Source organism: Diplotaxodon limnothrissa, linkage group LG20, assembly GCF_057381915.1.
Source record: "Diplotaxodon limnothrissa isolate DT_005_m linkage group LG20, D_limnothrissa_male_GT1.1, whole genome shotgun sequence".
NCBI lineage: Eukaryota > Metazoa > Chordata > Actinopteri > Cichliformes > Cichlidae > Diplotaxodon > Diplotaxodon limnothrissa.
In genome coordinates, this window is record NC_140615.1 from 4,199,627 (window position 1) to 4,218,976 (window position 19,350).

The following is a 19,350-nucleotide window of genomic DNA, read 5'->3' on the forward strand; positions in this document are numbered from 1 at the left end:
AATCCTTAGATTAATACAAACAAAAAAAACTACCATATTTAAAGCCTACAAAAAAATTAATACAGTATAAAGAATTTCTAGGGGGCATGAAGATTATGGACATTTGTTGCAATCCTTTTTCATTTTTCTCTGCACAGTACTAAAAATGCAGAAATACAACTGAGCAACTGTTTTTGAAAACACAGGGATAAATGCTCATCTCTTTCATCTTTTCAAAAGACAAAATCTCTTAGAAATCACTTAGAAATTGGTTATTTTAGTTAATACTGACCTTCTGGGTGACAATAAGGAACCTTAGGGCACTGAACTGTGGCATGGTGGGTGTAACTCCAGGCATTTTAGCTGGCAAGGAATGGGGTGAGTCCAGCACAGTGCTTGGATTCACCATCTTCTCCACCAGCATTAACCAGGCATCCAGGAACTCCCCTGTCCCATCTGGTAGATCAGCATGCTCCAGACCCTCAGATACAGGTACCTTCCCTCCCATTGACAGTGCCCAGTTAAATGTCCTGTTAAAAAAAACAAAACTCAACCAATTAAACTAAGTAAATGTCAAAATAATATTTTTGGGGGATGGGCAAAAAAATTATGTCTGTAATTATTGAAAAAATGAAACATGAGTGACAGTGGTATATTGGTTAGCACCATCACCTGACAGCAAAGTTTTGGATTCAAATTCATTGGCCATCTAAGGCCTTTCTACATAAACTTGCATGTTCTCCCTGTACGTGTGTCGGTTCTCTCTGGGTACACTGGCTTCCTCCCATAGTCCAAAGACATGGACGTTAGGTTAACTGGCGATACTGAACTGGCTGTAGCTGTGAATATAAGTGTGAATGAGTGTCTGTTTCTCCATTAGCCCTGTGATAGAGTGCTTAACTGTCCACAGTGCATTCTGCCTCACGCATTATGACAACTGATTCAGCCCCCTGTAACCCTAAATTGGACAAGCGGTTAAGAAAAATGGATGTGGGGATAGATCACGAAACTAGGATTTCATTTTAATGAAAGTGTATGGTCTTAATTGAAGTAAAGCTTTATCTGCATAATTAGCGATCAGGTCAGTGAGAAGGAGTGTCAAGTAGAACGTAAAGTAGCAGAGGCAAATGCCTTTAGAAAGTTTCAAAAAAATGAATGCACAATTTTAGAAGAAAACCTGCGTCACAAATGGCGGGAGACAACCATTTATTTCAAGAATTCTATGAGAATTGTCAAAAACACTTGTGTGTCTAGTCTCCCCATTTCCAGCACAGTACATAAAAACAAAGATGGCAGAGAGCAGTCATATCAAGCATACCAAGTCCAAAAGTAAGATGAATTTCTGAGTTGTATGTTGTCTGCTTGGCAAACTCTACCAAAGTCACACCATTTGAGTTTGAGTATATGCCCATATGAATAAAGGCCTGGTGGCTGCTAGCTGCAGCTACGCAGTGGTCTTTTAACACACAAAAGTCACCCACTTCCATAAACAGCAGTCCTACAAACAACGAGGTACTCGTGTTCTTTAAAGTAAAGGCCCCGACTTGTGGCAAGAATTTCACTGCATGTTAAAATAAGCTTCTCATCACAAACAACATAACATTTCTATTTTTGCCCATAATTGTGCTCTACAACTTGATTGCACCATACAATATGACTCACTCAAATAAGGCATCATGTCCTCCAGAGCAAAAGAACTTTTGCAGCATAAGGTGGTAAGGGTACTTCCTTTCATCAAACAACATAGGAGATGTGAAACCCACTGAGCAGATGAAAAAAGTCAACCTGCCAGGGAAAGAAAAAATATATATTGTTCAATATCATTGCTTGTGATAAGCACATAATAGCAAAAGAGGTGGCAGTGCCAAATTCCTCTTACCTAAAGCGAGGGGTGGGTGTGTAGGGTGGAGGCTGCCAACTTAGACCCTTGGTGAGCAGCTTGGTGAGAGCAGAAGCAGTGGCCCTGGCAGCAGGTGTTGGGGTAGTGCCTGTACTTGTGGCATGGTGGGAGCGACGTTGGCGCACTGGGGAGCCCACGCACAGTTTTACTAGCAAGCCAAAGAGCTCGGCCAGAGCCCTACCTAACCGAGATGAAGCTGCAAAGACACACGTGGATAGGTAAGACAAACTTTGACTTTCAAAAAAAAAAAGTGTTAAATATTGTAAGATAAAAGGAAAAAATAAAAAAAATTACAGACACAAAAATATAATATGTGTGCCTTGGACATACTCCTACCAGAGAGTAAGGGCTTAATTTGTTTGATGCGGGTGGCCATAGCTGGAGTAAGTTTGGACTTGGTCTTTGGGTCTGCTGCAGAGGGTTCATCTGTCTCCATGGGAGCCAAGGTATCCCCATCTAGACCCATGCCTTCTAATAGACCACCAGCAGAGGAATCCACAGACACTGCCTCTGATTCTGCTGGATGAATGTGGACAAGTATGTATTTGTTAAAGGGTGCTCCAAGGACATCCTAGTTTTTAATGAACAAGTTTAAATGGTTACATTACCAGTTCTCCTAGAGCCAGAGGCTGAAGATGCTGTCGTGTTGCCAGATGGCTTTTCCTCTTTGGGAACAAGTTTTTGCATGTCGGCCTGGCCAAACTCACATCCTGGAGGCAAACTGTTAAGAAACAAGCAATAGGTTGTTAGGGGTGATAACTACAAAGTTTAGGTAAAGGAGTAAAGGATAAGATTACTCACCTGTTAGGGGTGCAAAGGGACAGTAGCACAGTGCTCTCCCATACCAGAGAGCAGTAGAGCTGGCTGAGCTTGCTGAGAACACTCAGGCCAAGCTGAGAGCCCCACTGGTTTACTGAAATGGCTCTGATTTCACTCTGTTTAGAAGACAACAGAAATATTTAGAGTTGTTGAATCAATTTGGCTCTCACTTGTCAAACAAAGGCTGAGTTTTCATTCATTAGAAAAAGAAAAGTAAATTCTATGTTTTTGAGATCTAACATTTGGATTTCAATGTGTTTCTGTCCTCATAAGGCATCTGCATAGTGGACTGAACAGAAAATAATTAGCTGCATAGGCACTTGCTTCTAATAGTTTTTGGAAATCACAACATGGGTGGAGACCCACCTTCTGAACTGTAGTGTTTTGAGGTCAAGTAGTTTTATTTTTTCTCTCTCTCACACTCACACACACACACACACACACAATCTGTGTTTACCTGTCCGACTCTGCAGGTATGGACAAACATGAGGATGTAAGCATGCGCTGCAGTAAGAGCATGTAGAAGGGGTGTTGCCCGAGCTGACAATGTGGCATCTGTGACGTGGCCTGCATTAGCCAGTTCTCTGAGAAGCACAGACCCACCAGGCACCTCAATTGGTCGATGAAGTGGCTCCAGAGATGTCAAAATACTGTCCAGTTGGCACAGGCCCTCTTGGAGTACTTTAGGCTCATGTGAGAGAGTCTAAAGGGAAGGATTGAGTCATTTTCAAATTGCCCACGAACTGCCTATTAAAACAAGTGTACGGAGTGCAACAGCAATGTGCATTCCATGTGTGCCAATTTCTTAAAAAAAAAAAAAAAGAAATAAAAAATAAAGAAACTGGAAATAAATTCCAGTGATCTTTAGGTTATGCTCACCAGTATCGACTTGCAGACACCAGCAACTGCTTGGCAAGCAGCTGAGGTGGGAAAGTCTATGGGCAAGTTGGGCAGGCCCAGAATAGAGACCAGGGGCAGAAGCCCCTTCTGGTTGACAAATTCTTGACAATGGTCATCTGTGGTGTTGTTGCTTAGAATGGATTCCACAAACTTCATCTGGAGAACGTATGCACACCAAATTATGGACTTAAGTGATGAAGGTATCCACTGCTTTAATAGCTTACACCATTTCCCAATTATTACTTAAAATATATTGGACCATAAACCAGACAGTACAACCACTGTGCAAAGACTTACCACATTAAGAATATAATCCATTAGAGGAATGGGTATCCGTTCCTCAGTGCCAACCACCCTGCAAGAATGCACACATGATCAAAACTTCAACCACCAACCGTATATTTGAAATTTTGTCAATTAACCTGGAAAAGTAATTAAAGTCTGTAAAGACAGTTTTTTTCTTTTCTATTGTGTTATGAACTCAGAGTCATACAGTTCAAGTGGCACTGACTGTCTGCTGCTCTCTGCTTCCCCCTGCTGCTGGCTGAATGTGTGAAGGGCCTCCTCTTCCTCTTCATCCTCACTTGAAGCTTCTTCGGCAGCATGGCTGGAGCGTGCTGGTGGAACTGCAACAGTACCATCTGCTTTCTGGATAGATGGTTTCTGGCAGATGTACTCAGGAGCTCGACCTAGGTTGCAGATCTCCTCAAGCAACTGTAACAGCAACTTTGCTTTAGATACCTTGACATGTTCTGTTTCAACACTTGAAATATTTTTAAATCAAATTTGGACTACCTTAATAATGGCAGTAGTAGCATCTGTTTTCAAAGTGGGCTGGTGCCTCATTAGTTCATCCACAGCACTACCCAAGTTGGATGCAGTGTCACCTGAATTAAAACAAACAACATGTTATGCAATGAAATGTGGTTCACAGGCAAAGACAAAAAAACACCAAAGACAAAAAATAAACAACAGGGGAACCTCACCCAAAGGGTCAGAGCTACGCCGTCGTCGCATTGCAGGCAGGTAGTCAGGAGACAAAAGCACTTTGAAGAGTCGCTCAAAGGGCTGGCACTGAACGAAGGAGTGCAAACCTCTCGCATTCAAGCAGAGGGCACTGAACACATTGGGTAGAGAACCCAATACTTCGCGGGTAGCAGGAACCTGCAAAAGCGTTTGAAATGTTTTACTGTTTTTCAAGTTAAAGGCCCACTATTAGCCTGTATTTTTTTTTGTAAGAACAGTGGTTGCATACATTGAAATGCTTTCCAGTAATGTTAACCTGTTTATAAAATATATATTATGACTGAATTGTTGTTATAATAGTCAAATTTATAAATCAACACATGTGCAAGTCTGATTCCTGACGTTTGGATAATAGGTAACCATGTTATATCATCCATCCATATCTAAAAACAAAGAAATAATTAATTCTAAGAATCTATTGAGTGTACAAAGACACAGACATCAAAACTGATATTGAACTGCCACAAGTGGTCAAAGACATTAAGAAAAGAAAGAGCTAGAAACTCACATCTTTGATGAGAAGGGCATGCAGCATGACATCAGTCAGACCATTATCCTGCAAAGAGGAGAGCAGAGATGGCTCCTGGAACACAAACACCGTCACCACTTCTGTCGCTAAAAAACAGAAAGACAAAAACAAAAATGGGGGTGGTGGGGAAAGAAATCATAATCCAATAAAATATTAAATTGATAAAAATACAGGGAGTGCAGAATTATTAGGCAAATGAGTATTTTGTCCACATCATCCTCTTCATGCATGTTGTCTTACTCCAAGCTGTATAGGCTCGAAAGCCTACTACCAATTAAGCATATTAGGTGATGTGCATCTCTGTAAGGAGAAGGGGTGTGGTCTAATGACATCAACACCCTATATCAGGTGTGCATAATTATTAGGCAACGTCCTTTCCTTTGGCAAAATGGGTCAAAAGAAGGACTTGACAGGCTCAGAAAAGTCAAAAATAGTGAGATATCTTGCAGAGGGATGCAGCAGTCTCAAAATTGCAAAGCTTCTGAAGCGTGATCATCGAACAATCAAGCGTTTCATTCAAAATAGTCAACAGGGTCGCAAGAAGCGTGTGGAAAAACCAAGGCGCAAAATAACTGCCCATGAACTGAGAAAAGTCAAGCGTGCAGCTGCCAAGATGCCACTTGCCACCAGTTTGGCCATATTTCAGAGCTGCAACATCACTGGAGTGCCCAAAAGCACAAGGTGTGCAATACTCAGAGACATGGCCAAGGTAAGAAAGGCTGAAAGACGACCACCACTGAACAAGACACACAAGCTGAAACGTCAAGACTGGGCCAAGAAATATCTCAAGACTGGTTTTTCTAAGGTTTTATGGACTGATGAAATGAGAGTGAGTCTTGATGGGCCAGATGGATGGGCCCGTGGCTGGATTGGTAAAGGGCAGAGAGCTCCAGTCCGACTCAGACGCCAGCAAGGTGGAGGTGGAGTACTGGTTTGGGCTGGTATCATCAAAGATGAGCTTGTGGGGCCTTTTCGGGTTGAGGATGGAGTCAAGCTCAACTCCCAGTCCTACTGCCAGTTTCTGGAAGACACCTTCTTCAAGCAGTGGTACAGGAAGAAGTCTGCATCCTTCAAGAAAAACATGATTTTCATGCAGGACAATGCTCCATCACACGCGTCCAAGTACTCCACAGCGTGGCTGGCAAGAAAGGGTATAAAAGAAGAAAAACTAATGACATGGCCTCCTTGTTCACCTGATCTGAACCCCATTGAGAACCTGTGGTCCATCATCAAATGTGAGATTTACAAGGAGGGAAAACAGTACACCTCTCTGAACAGTGTCTGGGAGGCTGTGGTTGCTGCTGCACGCAATGTTGATGGTGAACAGATCAAAACACTGACAGAATCCATGGATGGCAGGCTTTTGAGTGTCCTTGCAAAGAAAGGTGGCTATATTGGTCGCTGATTTGTTTTTGTTTTATTTTTGAATGTCAGAAATGTATATTTGTGAATGTGGAGATGTTATATTGGTTTCACTGGTAAAAATAAATAATTGAAATGGGTATATTTGTGTTTTTTGTTAAGTTGCCTAATAATTATGCACAGTAATAGTCACCTGCACACACAGATATCCCCCTAAAATAGCTAAAACTAAAAACAAACTAAAAACTACTTCCAAAAACATTCAGCTTTGATATTAATGAGTTTTTTGGGTTCATTGAGAACATGGTTGTTGTTCAATAATAACATTATTCCTCAAAAATACAACTTGCCTAATAATTCTGCACTCCCTGTATTGCAACACTGATGAAGCAGAAAGTTTAATATGAGAAAAATGTTGCATTTCTGAAGTCAGAAGAGGAAGACTCCGTAAAGTGAAAGAGTGTAACTGTGTACTCACCTAGGAGGAACAGTGAGGGGCCGTAATATTCTGCATTACTGATGATGTGCTTGAGTGAGGTAGGCAAGGACCCATCCATTACTTGGAGTTAAAAAAAAGAAAAAAGAAAAAAAAAAAAAAAAAAAAAAGTGGGTTCACAATACAATACAGATGTACAGCAACATATGTAAACAAGATTAGTACAAGATGTATGATCTCAAGTTCATCGGTACAACAAAGAAGTGGATTCCAATGACTCACCATGGCGGATGCCATCAGAAAAGGCAGGGTCCTGGATGGCTTTCTTCAAGAAATTTAGCATCGACTTCAACAGAGCTGCCCTCTGGGGGATACACTGCATACCTAAAGAGATGAGAATCATAGAAACTGAAGAACGCAGGAGTGATAAAATTCATATATTCATTTGTCTGCGATGTGCGTACCTGCACGAGGTGTGTTAGTAGTGCTGCTCTGTGCTCGGTGGTCTCCCTCAGCTCTGGAACTAGAAGATGTTGATGGTCGAGGGCTGCTTTCCATAGCAACTTCTGACACTGTGAGAATTCACAATGTTTCCATATAAACAACAGGGGAATATTTTATATAACCCTAACAAACAGACTACTGCTTATAAAATCTGGCCACGACTAGAGATGGCACGATACCACTTTTTTATGTCCGATACCGATACCGATATCATAAATTTGGATATCTGCCGATACCGATATGAATCCGATATAGTGTTTTTTAATCAACAAAACTGTTTTTTAAAATATCTTGCTGCATTTTGCAAGTCTGCAAGTTCATACTCAAGTTTAAAACAACAACTACACTAAAGCTATTCTGTTATACCTGTATACAAAAAAAATATTTCATAGTTCAGCAATACTGATCAATCTAATAAACTTAAACCTACACCATCCTCCCTATTCTGGTATTTTAAAGAGTACTTAGCGTAAATATTAAGCAACCTAACTAATAGGGTTCCAACTCCCAGCAACAACAAAAATAAAAAAATAAAAAAATAGGGAACCACCCCTCACGCTCCACCTCATGATGCTTAATCGACGTAATCAACCTTAATTTGATGCAGTGTGAAAAAAAAAATGCACAGAAATCAATTCTTTTTCAAGAAATATTAAATAGATTCAACATCTTTCTTCAACAAAATTGCAGACTGCACAGATGGTACCTTCCCAAAGGAAAAAGTACTATAGCTTACTAGGGTATATATATATTAGACTTAATAGTCACTATATACAGTAATTGACTTCTATTCATTTTACATCAAATTAAAACTTTGGGTGTCAGATAATTATTTATTAAAAGCTCGACATTTTAAATGAGAATAAGAAAGAAAAGTATGTCTTTGTGCCCCCTTTTCCCAGTTAATGCCCTATCGGCCCCCCTGGCTAAACTTTGCTAGATCCGCCCCTGCACAGTTACCAGCCGTCAGCTACGTAGAAAAAGATCCTGGAGTAGAAAGTAATATTAAATAAATTGTAACAACAGCTTATCAAGCTTAAACGTGCTGCTGTTGTTCAGCCGCTGGTTTCCTCTTTCTGGTGCAAAGTGGACCAAAAACAAACAAGAGAGACAGACTCGCGACAGAAAAGCCGATCAGCTGATCATTTAAGCAGTTTCACGATTGAAGTAGCAGCCGGAGAGCGAGAGGCAGTCGCTCGTTAAGCTTAACGCAGGAATGCTTTACAAACATTCAGAGATGGACTTACACACGTGCTTTACTTCTCTCGGGGATAACTTTGTCGGAGATGAAATGCCAGGTTGCTAGCGAAGCTCCAAATGCTATCCAGACCACCGACAGGTCCCGCATGCCACAGCCGCTCTATCACGTGACGCATACTGCTCCGACTGCTAACGTTCTGAGGTGAGTTACGGCGTGTTGCAAGTTTTGTGAGGTGCTTTCGTGATATTTAATGGATCGGATTACATTTTTTATTTTTCTCCGATATCCGATCCAGTAATTTAGGTCAGTATCGGACCGATACCGATACGTAATATCGGATCGGTCCATCTCTAGCCACGACCAACCAAGGACTTGATTAGGAAAACCATAGCTTTAAGTTAGGCATGATTCCCTCTCTGAATACAGTATTCACTTTAATGTAATGTCATCACATAAGCAGGGGCAAAACAGGACTAAAAGCTCTTTGACAAAGAATTAAAAAAAAAAGAAGGTATAAAGCATCATCATTATTGTTATACATGAGTATTATAGTGTAAAAATAAATATGTACAACTGTATTTAAAAGTTCTAGAAGTTAAGTTTTAGAAATATTTCAATTTTCCCTACTAGGGAGGCCTTTCTAGTAATTGGCATTTGGTGAAATGGCCCTTTATTGATTCAGTGTTTTGGAGGAGCTACTAGAATTGGTTTGCATGTTTTAATGCTAAAAGCACTATACTTTTTTGTACCACATAGTGCAACAGAACATCACTCAGTGCATAGTACATTAGTCTTAATGGGTGTCACTTGTGTCACTGATGCGCATACAGTCATCTAGCAACAAAGGCAGCAGGGCATATAAACAATAGGGCTGCCACAAACAATTATTTTGATAGTCGACTAGTCACCGATTATTTTTGCGATTAGTCGACTAATCAGATCATGCATCCATTGGACGTGCAACGTACAGCTTATTGCACCAGCATGCATCTGCTCTTATATAACTATTATTAGCTTACAGCTTTAAGTGTTTAAGATATGTGCTAACTAAATATAAGACAAGATGATAGTTTGTTAAATTTTAATGAAATGTGCATAATGGTAAATGGTAAATGGCCTGTATTTGTATAGCGCTTTTCTAGTCCCTAAGGACCCCAAAGCGCTTCACACTACATTCAGTCATTCACCCATTCACACACACATTCACACACTGGCGATGGCAAGCTACATTGTAGCCACAGCTGCCCTGGGGCGTACTGACAGAGGCGAGGCTGCCGGACACTGGCGCCACCGGGCCCTCTGACCACCACCAGTAGGCAAACATGGGGTTAGTATCTTGCCCAAGGATATTTGGCATGCAGCCAGGAGGCAGCCTGGGATCGAACTACCGACCTTCTGATTAGTGGCTGACCTGCTCTGCCACCTGAGCTACAGGTGGAGTTTAATAAACTCAGCCGTCTGCTCCTTGGTATCTAAAATATAACGGGACACCGGAGTATATTCTCCAGCATCTCACACTTCTGATAATCAGCTGTCTGCTTGACGTTTATTCAGCTGTGTAAAAACTATAACTTTAATCTCAGCCAAACCGATTTACTCAGGAACAAATAAAATACTGAAAAAAGCCAAACAATAACATTTTTGAGTTATCTAAGTGACTTACATCATGTTTAACCTGAGCAGCGAAAGACAACGGTGGGTTTGAAAACGATTTGCCGGCAGTCTGGTGTTCTCACCGGCTCTAGTGAGCCTTGAACCCCGGCTAGCTATCGAGCTGGTGGGTAACAGACGTCTCCGAAAACGTCAGAGTGCTTTTGAAAATATGTGGTGTCTTGATAAACTGAGCAGATATTTGAGGTTTATACAGCTACATTCTCGCCTGAAAATATGTTAAACATTTATTTTGTGACCCAGAAAGAATAATAAGAGTAATATTAAAACTAACTAGCTGCCGCCATTGTTGGAAACTAAGCAGGGCCGCGCAAAGAATTCTGGGATAGGTTGGGCCACGAAGTATACACCCGACCCATCCTTCAAATCAGGGGAAATGAAGGGCGCATTTCTGGGCCACATTTGTCGGAGTCTTCGAATTTGGACCGTCTTTGTCGTGTCGCTGTAACGACCTGGCGGCTCTTTTTTGCTTCTCATCCGTATACACTCTGCATCTTTCACGTGATTCAGTTTATTTTGAAAAGTCTCCACAGGATCTTGAGCTTTATTGCGAAAGGTTTATGTGGAACAAGCGGACACGCGGTGGTTTTACCTTCGTTGTTGCTAACGACAACGCATAAAAACAAACGCTTGTCTGTCTGTAGTGTGGTTATATTAAATATAAGAGAAAGAAGAAATTAATATAGCCACTACAGTGACCATCAAAATAATGAAAAAACATTGCCGTAAACAGTTTATTTTGCGACACCAAGAAACAAACGATAGCGTAAAATGAAACGATAGACGTTTTTATATCGTCATCCGATATATATCGTTATATCGAACAGCCCTACAACAAAGCCATATCTTGATGCACGCTCAATCATCCAGGTAAGGAAAACCCAAAAAATTTGATTCTGTTCATCTGGATCAAGAAGTCAAGACTTCTGAAGATGTCACTTGGATGAATGATGAAACATTTCTCCCACTGAAAACGCTACATCCAGATGAAAAGAATCAACTTTTTGGCAAAGAAGTCATATGTCCTTGTTCACCTGCCATGTTTGATCAAACACATTCACATAGTGCTTGATTATTTTGGAACACGTGATTTTCCTCTGATGCCAACTAAAATTCAAAAATACCAACATTCTCTCTGTAAAGGAGTTACCCCAATACGTTTAGAAGATCTGTCAGCGCCGCATTCATCCAACAACCCTCTTTTCAAATGAGAAGTGTTCTACTCAAAGACTGGAAAGGCCGGTGAAGCACTAAGAACTCACTGTTGAGTTTATCAACAAAAATTCTCAAGTCAGCAGCAGCATTCAATCAATAACAGGTTTAAAGTTGCCCTAAATCTGGTCCACAAAGATTCCCCTCATTATACAACCTGCACCAGCCTGAATGTTTGACACCATCCAAGGAGTCACAGAATTTGGTGACAACAAATTCTTACCATACCATCCGCATGCCTGAGCAATCTAGATTCCATCCAGGGTATGTGTTTTCAGTAAATAAAAGCTAGCACCATCTACAGCATGAAAGAAGGTTCTAGGTTCACACCTTCCTGGAGCCATCATGCACATAGCCTGCATGCTCTCCCTGTGCCAGGGTGGGTTTGCTCCGTTTGTTTAGAGACATCCATGTGAGGTCAAATCAATTTTAAATTGGATGTAGAGGTGAGACCAACAAAGCGCTATGATTTTGTGGAATAAATCTATCAATGCATGTGTCGTGTCAAGCATTTTTAGTGGTCAGTATAAATAGAAAAGCACTATGTAAATACCAGTCCATTGAGATCATTTTAACCACCACCCTGATGTTAAACATTAAAGAGGACATGAAACACTATACATATAGTGGCTAATATACACCATTGAGCCCTGCTCTCAAAATGTGACACAGATATAACACTGTCTGTGAAGCTGAATTTAAGAAATAAGTGCTTTTAGTTAAAAGTTTTAAAAAACCTTTTAGAGCAATCTTCTGTTAGTACGGAACATAACGTCATGTGGTTGGTTGGTTGTTTTCTAATCAAGTTTTTGGTATATTATTGAAGTTCAAAACATTCCATATCTTCACTTACTCTCCATGTCTGTGTCCATGTCCTCAGACTCTACTGCTGCACTAGGCCTCTGGATCTTTGGCTTGATGACAAAAGGGCACTCTTTTCTCGACAGGTCCACCTCATGCTATTTTAAGAAATTGATAGAGAGAGGAATGAGCAAATGCAGAGGACTGAGTGACTGTATCCAAAAGTGGCTAGGTCAGGAATATGCCTAACAAACCTCTAGTCTGCAGATGAAAATGGAAAGGCCGCTGTGGGACTGAAAGGCAGCCATGTCAAGGTTGGTGATGAGGTCCACAACCCGCACTGCTCTTGTTACAAAGGTGATCTGGTCCTGCTCGTCACCCAAGAACTTGATCACCTATGAAGTACAAGATAATCATTGATATATTTCTTAAAGACAACATTATGAATGGCTACGATGTACTATAGGGCCTGTATGTACCTTAAGGAGGGCTTCCATCATTCCACAGGACACAAGGGCCTCCCCTCCAGCATCATAGCTAGCCAAATGGTAAAGGAATGAAAAGAGTGCTGTTGCAAACTGGTGTGGGTAAGGTTCCATCAGAGGATCTAGAAAGCAAAGGGGGGCGGGGGGGTTAAAAGCTCTGATTTTATTTACCAAATTTCTTGCACATCACTCATTAAAAATTTGGGTCATAATTTCTGCTATGTTCTCACCAATCATTGCTTGTATGCAATTGCGAACCAACACGGGCAAGAAGCCATGGTATGAGGCAGTGCCGGTGCAGTCGATGATGTTGGAAAGCTTGGGCGTCCTCTCCAGATGGACAATTGAAGTTAAAGTGCGCAAAGAGGCCGCCTTGATATCCTGAAGAACAAAATCCAATACAGCACTTCAGAGAAAAGACAATGAAAAAGGACAGATATTGTGCAGACCTAAGAATAAAGAAGGCACTGAAAGTAATCATCTTCTCACACATTCACAAAACACATCAAAAGACATTTTATTAATACAATGAAAGTACATTTAGTGTAATGACAGTGATCGAGCTTGAAGGGGGAAAAAAAAAGGGGGGCAAAAAAAAAAAAATTACTTTCTTACCACAAGCTGTTTGTCTGTAATCTGCAAGACATCCACCAGCTCCTCTATCAAGCCATTATACAGAATACTGTTGGCTGACTCTTGGAGTGCATTTGAATACACTGGTGGGGAGAGGCAAAGAAAGAGAGAAAAGGTTAGAACATAAAACTAGGACCAAAATCATGTCACTTTCTTGGGAAAAAGCTTTCTGCTCACCCAGTATAGAAATAGCATGCAGTCGGGCTTGTACAGCCTGCAACCTCTTCTTGTGATTTGAGAAACCATGGGCTAGTCGAATATGAGTAAACAGTAGGGTCTGTTTGTCTTTTGGGATGTTGTACATCATTGTCAGTGACTCCATGATTTCTGATGGGCTCTCTGAAATCTATGAGACAAAACAAGCTATGTATTAGGTCAAGAAGCCAAGATGTGGCTTTTAAGCTGTTAATGATGCAATTCTAATTTGACTGTACCTTGTCAAGCTGCTCGATGTGAATATAATGTAGTGTGTTACTACTTGTCTGCGGAGGGAATATGACATTTGGAAATGATTGGGACACAGTCAGGTGGTCAACAGAATATTCCAAATATTATTCAGTTTTTACTTTGGTTGCTTTAGTAAATGTTGATGCCTATACCTTTCTCTCTACTTTGACCTCAGGGCCCGGTTCAGCATAAAACTCAAAGTGAAGTGTGGTGGCACTGGGAGGATACTTCTGCAGTGGGAATATGCACATAATTTATAAGTAGGCGTAATTTAATAGTTTTTGACAGCATCTATTTAGAAACATAAAACTTTCTGGCCAACAGTAATATGTAGATTATAGTTATGAAACATCATTCACTCACAAAAAAAAGAAAGAAAAAAAAAATCTTACCGTCATAGGCAGATCCCTGCAACATTCAGCCAGACCAAAGCCATTCTCCTTCCCACCCCAACTCTGCAGAAAAGAAAAGAACAAAGAGACTAAACAATTCAACTCCACTTCTTGAGGGACAGCTAGAATCACAATGACAAATGTTCACCAGACCTCAGCCAAGTGCTGCAGACGGGCCAGGAGAGGAGTCCTTTTTTCAGATCCCAGTCTTGTGATGTAGTTGGATCGCTTACTGAACACATAGAGTAGGTTCAGCACAGACAGGACCACCTGCATGTCACATGATGCTAACAAGGTGGTCAGGTGCTGTAAAGGGGGTGGATGGTAGATAAAACAAGAAATATTTAAGTTTGTGAACTTCATTTTCTCTGATATATCCACAGCACAAAAAATAAACAAATATGTATCAGTAGTACTGAAGAGCTGAATTGGTTGAACCATACCTCTATGGAGCTGTAAAGGTGCCTAGAGAAGCTGTACTCAATAAGCAAAGCTGTGAAGTTGAGCACTGCCAAAAGCAAGGCTTTGAGCTGTCCATTCTCTGGACGGTCACACACCAGCAGCCATGACATATTCTCTACTGTCTGGCCTGCATCACACAGAATACCATCAAAGCGGTCCAACAGATCCACCCAATGGTAAAGCTCACACTGTTGAAAGAGATAAAAAAAACAAAAAACTAATTTCAAACAAATATTACATATCATTGATTTAATTTAATGTCCAAAAAAAGTTTTAGATTTTGTATTCTACTCTCAAATTAGTAGTACTTCTGGCCATTAGGATTCTGTAATGACAGCAAGTCAGACCAATGGCAAGTGCCAGTGACATTCATACATAATTATTTTTATATTTGCTTGTAGCTCATAAGTTTTCATAAATTTAATAAAGTCAAAGTCAATTTATTTCTCATTCCCCATTCCCTTTTGCATTCTGTTAATCTGTATTATTACTACACTTGCTAAGACATAATTTCATTTCAGGGAGATGTTTCTAGGAGTGTGGTGCGGAAATGATGTCATGAACTTGTGTCAACAGGTATTGTGAAATTTCTCAAATATATTTGATGATATTCCACACAATTCTAGAGTGATGGGAACCTTGTTATAAGAGTTTGTGTTTTATAAAAGACTGAAGGAGTAGCTTCTCCTTCAGCCTAATCTTCTTACCTTGCCAATATTCCAGGTCTTGATATGCTGCAGTTCAACCAATAGCTGCTCATCGTTGCATGCCTTGAGCTTCTCTATAAGTATCCTGCAGTCAGCAGGCTGTTGGTGCAGAAGGTTTAGGAAAATATTTGGTCAAGCACAGTTCCTGGATCCTTAGGAGTCTTCTCAAAACACAATATAGCACCCTAAACAGATGATCTATGCTGATAGACAGTGAAAATCTCCATTTACACTGAACTAACAACTCTGGGCAAACACAATAACCCACAATACTTTCACTCAAGTTGTTTAAATATGAGAAGGAAGAGAAAAGAAAAAGATCAATTAACAAGTCAAAAAGCAAGTCAAAGTCAAACTGAGCACAATCTAATGAACTGGGCTTAAAATTGTACATAGAAATACTATGTGTGTATTTGAGCTACTTTAAGCTGGTAATCACACTCTTTGAGAAACAAAGTGAGCCTGACATTAGCAATGCTAGCACCACAGCATTCTTTAATGCCAGTACCCTTGTGCAAAATGTGGTTGAATGCCATTTTATTCTGAAACAGTTTAGATACAGGCATTTATTTTCTAAAACAAAGTACTGCTAGAATTCTCTGCTTTAGCAGGGCCGTGACTTGTTTTACTTTCCACCTAGTTGTTTACAACTTCCCTTCAAAAAAGTGAGGGGTGCTGCAGTCTGCCTAGTGGTGGAAGACTGTTCAACATCTTTGAACCAACAGTTAAAAAGCATAGTGAATTACTTGTTTAACTGACCAATACTTCCATTTCTGAATAGCACAATCCTACAAGACATGTCCTGTCACTGTTTACTTATCACGGCAATCAGCTGAGCAGGCATTATCATCAAGGTAAACAACAGTATGGCTGTTAAATGTATTAAGTCTTCAGCTCTAACCCCTTACCATTCTTAAAAACTCCAACATTAAAGTATTTCAGTTCAATTTAACCAAATTCAGTTCAGAGAGTTCAAGATCCTTCTAAGATAAATACCAGAATTTTTCCTGCAGAAATGTTTGGTGCTCAAAACAGTTACAGCCAGACCCACAGTAATTAATAGAATTGGAATAAAGTTATTTCTGTATCCAGTTTTGTTAACTGGGGTTTCATTAAACAAGGATAACAGCCATTCCTGCTTATCAAAACATTACAGTAGAGCTGGGCGATATGAGATTTTTTCATATCACGATATGTTTTTTTTTCATTTCAGGCGATAACGATATCTATCACGATATAAGCCAAATAACTATATTTGTAAGATTTAAATGTGCCGTTGCTCACAAGTAAAATGTGAAATAATCAGCAGCTTGTTTTTATTTAAATATTTATTTCCCATAATAAGTTCAACAGGGTAGATGTACTTAAGGAACATGAGACTTTTTCAGATAAATAAAGGCAAATATTGCAAACTACACAAAAGGCAGCCGCTAAAGCGTTTAAGTTTCAAAATAGAACAAACGAAACAGACTACTAAATTGTCAATTCCACTTAGAAACAAAATATTAATTCTAAAAATAAATCTTAGTTTGTTTTACAGAAGAACAGACAAAACTGACTAACTTTTGTCAATATCAAATAAACTGAGAACTAAAAGGAAATTCTCAATCTCTCCTTGTTGTATAGCTGAGCTTTTCAAACAGTTTTAACAGTTACTTTAGTCTGACAAAAGCCGAATGACGAATTAGCGCTTCCAGTCAGAGACTGAGGCTACGTCCACACGTACACGGGTATTTTTGAAAACGGAGATTTTCCGTTTTCGTTTTAAAAAAATAATCCCGTCCACACATAAAGGCAGAAATGAAGGAAAACGCTGCTATGAACATGCCAAAGCAGCAGGTGGCGCTAGATTCCTAACCGTGCAGAAATGTTGGCCAATCAGAAGTCTAGAAGCCTCGGTGGGAAAAAGTAAACAAAGCTGGGGCATAGAAGCAGAACAGAGTCGTGTGTGTGGACGGACAGTAACTGTGTGTATATGTAAGCATTTAAACACTGCAGAGAGTAGAATTAACAGTAACAGTATTGTAGAAATTCATTTCACCGAAACAATAACGTGGTGCACAGTGTGACGCATGCACCAGTTTATTGTATTTCCAGACTTGCTTTCGGCACAATTTACAGTGCACGCTACTCTGTTTTTTGTCAGACTTGAAATAGTCGAAATACCTTCACACTACGGAACTTCTATGGCTCTTCCGTTCGACAATCTCTCCGGCATTGGAACCATCATCTGTTTTCTCTTCGGTCACGCTCGGTTGATTTTTCTAGTCGGCACACTCATTTCCTCCATTACCCGCTGGCTGCTTCCCAAACAAACACACGTGCGGCTTGGCACTTGTGCTGTACGTAACAAGTCACGCGACGTGACGCTGCGGCTGTGATTGGTTCGGCTCTGCGCTACTTAGTTTGGATTGGCTGACCTTTTTTTTTAATTTTAATTTTTTTATTTTTATTTTAAGAGGACAAGAGCGGCGAGGTCTATCGCGATAGCTTAATTTCTCTATCGAGTAAAAGTTATATCGCGATACATATCGTTATCGTTCTATCGCCCAGCTCTACATTACAGATAAGAAAATTCCCAGATTTTTACTAGAGAAGTTATCCGAGTTGTCAACTGTATCGTACACATCATGCTTGCAGTCATAGACCCCCCCCCGGCGCATTTTTGGACATGACACACTGTAAATTTCTTACAATATAAAAATAAAAAGCATCTTCAACAAGTTCTTTTAGGCCCTGCTCCCATTATGAACTCTTATCACAATTGGCTAGAGAAAAGTCATCCTAAATATCCCAACTACATGCAATTTAGGCAGCAGTGAGGTTAGGAGCTATGAAAGAAAACGCAGCCAGCATCAAATATACTCACAGCTTCCGTAGGTGTTTTCTTTAACTTGCTTCTGTCGACCTTCATTGTCAATAATCTCTATTTGCTGCTCCTGTTGAGAAATGTTAATGTAACCCATAAAGCAACATCTAATAATGAATTTCAGTGTGCTGTGATGCAGATATTCTTCTATAGCACTTGGGTAAATATACATTTGGACTTTACATATCTAAATACTCCCAGCCAAACAGTTATTCAGATATTGAAATATTAACATTAAAATGTCTTAAAAAAAACCAAAAAAAAAACCCAAAAAAAAAAAGACTAAAAAAACAAATAAGATACATACTTACAAAAAAATATTTGGCAATGCCCACTTAAGGGCATGTTCCAGTTGCTCTATCTGTAAAATCAAAACCTTACATCAAAACAGTGTTCCATATGTTATTTAAAAAAAATGCTCCAGGTAAATATGTAAATTATTTGGATAATATCCAGTACATAATATAACACAAAAAAGTACCTGCTGGCTATATATCTAGGTAAATTCGTACATTATGTACTTGAAATACACATAACAAAATACAGACAGTCGACTACAAATCTCAACATTTGGCAGGGCACTCAATGAATAAGCAAAGGTAGATGATATGGCGATAATCCTCGAAATTCTGTTACAGCGAAATATGATTGATCACCACCAGTGGTTAAAAAGGTGATGAAAACATTGACATTTTCTCAGGCTCTCTAAAAGTCTGATGATCACAAAGCAAACCGGGCAGAGCATTAGCTGACGGCTAGCGAGCAATGTACGACACAAAGTTAATCAAATTATATTGGGTCCCATTTATTGGCCTAAAACATTAGCCCGACGTTTCATCACTTTCAAATTCAGGGGAGATTTAAGCCAAACAGTGCGCCTCTCTGTTTGCTTTTCCATAAACTCAAACGACTCGAAGCTTACAGGTTAAAGTTATAGCTACCTAGCTAACAAGCTAGCGTCGGTAATAGCTTTACGTTATTTACCTAACGTTAACAAGTTCCTATTCAAAGCCCA

The 19,350-nt window shown here is 39.9% G+C and overlaps 1 protein-coding gene across 8 annotated transcripts in view; it reads right to left on the reverse strand.

The window, feature by feature from the left end:
* The window catches only part of huwe1 (HECT, UBA and WWE domain containing E3 ubiquitin protein ligase 1), a 53,261-nt gene that overhangs the window by 29,384 nt on the left and 4,527 nt on the right, over positions 1-19,350 (reverse strand). For 5 of the 8 annotated variants that reach the window (XM_085345070.1, XM_085345072.1, XM_085345073.1 and 2 more), the window contains 30 exons: positions 18,647-18,696; positions 18,336-18,405; positions 15,467-15,565; positions 14,741-14,947; positions 14,451-14,603; positions 14,298-14,360; positions 14,058-14,135; positions 13,893-13,940; positions 13,636-13,804; positions 13,441-13,541; positions 13,056-13,206; positions 12,820-12,947; positions 12,595-12,735; positions 12,393-12,498; positions 7,416-7,523; positions 7,234-7,335; positions 6,994-7,074; positions 5,133-5,239; positions 4,585-4,762; positions 4,394-4,485; positions 4,092-4,312; positions 3,896-3,953; positions 3,578-3,754; positions 3,156-3,401; positions 2,681-2,814; positions 2,488-2,600; positions 2,216-2,398; positions 1,859-2,075; positions 1,642-1,764; positions 272-509 (listed from right to left, as the gene is read on the reverse strand). In XM_085345070.1, coding sequence (XP_085201196.1) covers positions 272-509; positions 1,642-1,764; positions 1,859-2,075; positions 2,216-2,398; positions 2,488-2,600; positions 2,681-2,814; positions 3,156-3,401; positions 3,578-3,754; positions 3,896-3,953; positions 4,092-4,312; positions 4,394-4,485; positions 4,585-4,762; positions 5,133-5,239; positions 6,994-7,074; positions 7,234-7,335; positions 7,416-7,523; positions 12,393-12,498; positions 12,595-12,735; positions 12,820-12,947; positions 13,056-13,206; positions 13,441-13,541; positions 13,636-13,804; positions 13,893-13,940; positions 14,058-14,135; positions 14,298-14,360; positions 14,451-14,603; positions 14,741-14,947; positions 15,467-15,565; positions 18,336-18,380 — 3,867 coding nt within the window. In that variant the 5' untranslated portion in view covers positions 18,381-18,405; positions 18,647-18,696. The remainder of the gene's footprint in view (positions 1-271; positions 510-1,641; positions 1,765-1,858; positions 2,076-2,215; positions 2,399-2,487; positions 2,601-2,680; positions 2,815-3,155; positions 3,402-3,577; positions 3,755-3,895; positions 3,954-4,091; positions 4,313-4,393; positions 4,486-4,584; positions 4,763-5,132; positions 5,240-6,993; positions 7,075-7,233; positions 7,336-7,415; positions 7,524-12,392; positions 12,499-12,594; positions 12,736-12,819; positions 12,948-13,055; positions 13,207-13,440; positions 13,542-13,635; positions 13,805-13,892; positions 13,941-14,057; positions 14,136-14,297; positions 14,361-14,450; positions 14,604-14,740; positions 14,948-15,466; positions 15,566-18,335; positions 18,406-18,646; positions 18,697-19,350) is intronic. The other 3 variants (XM_085345074.1, XM_085345071.1, XM_085345069.1) reach the window with 2 other exon arrangements.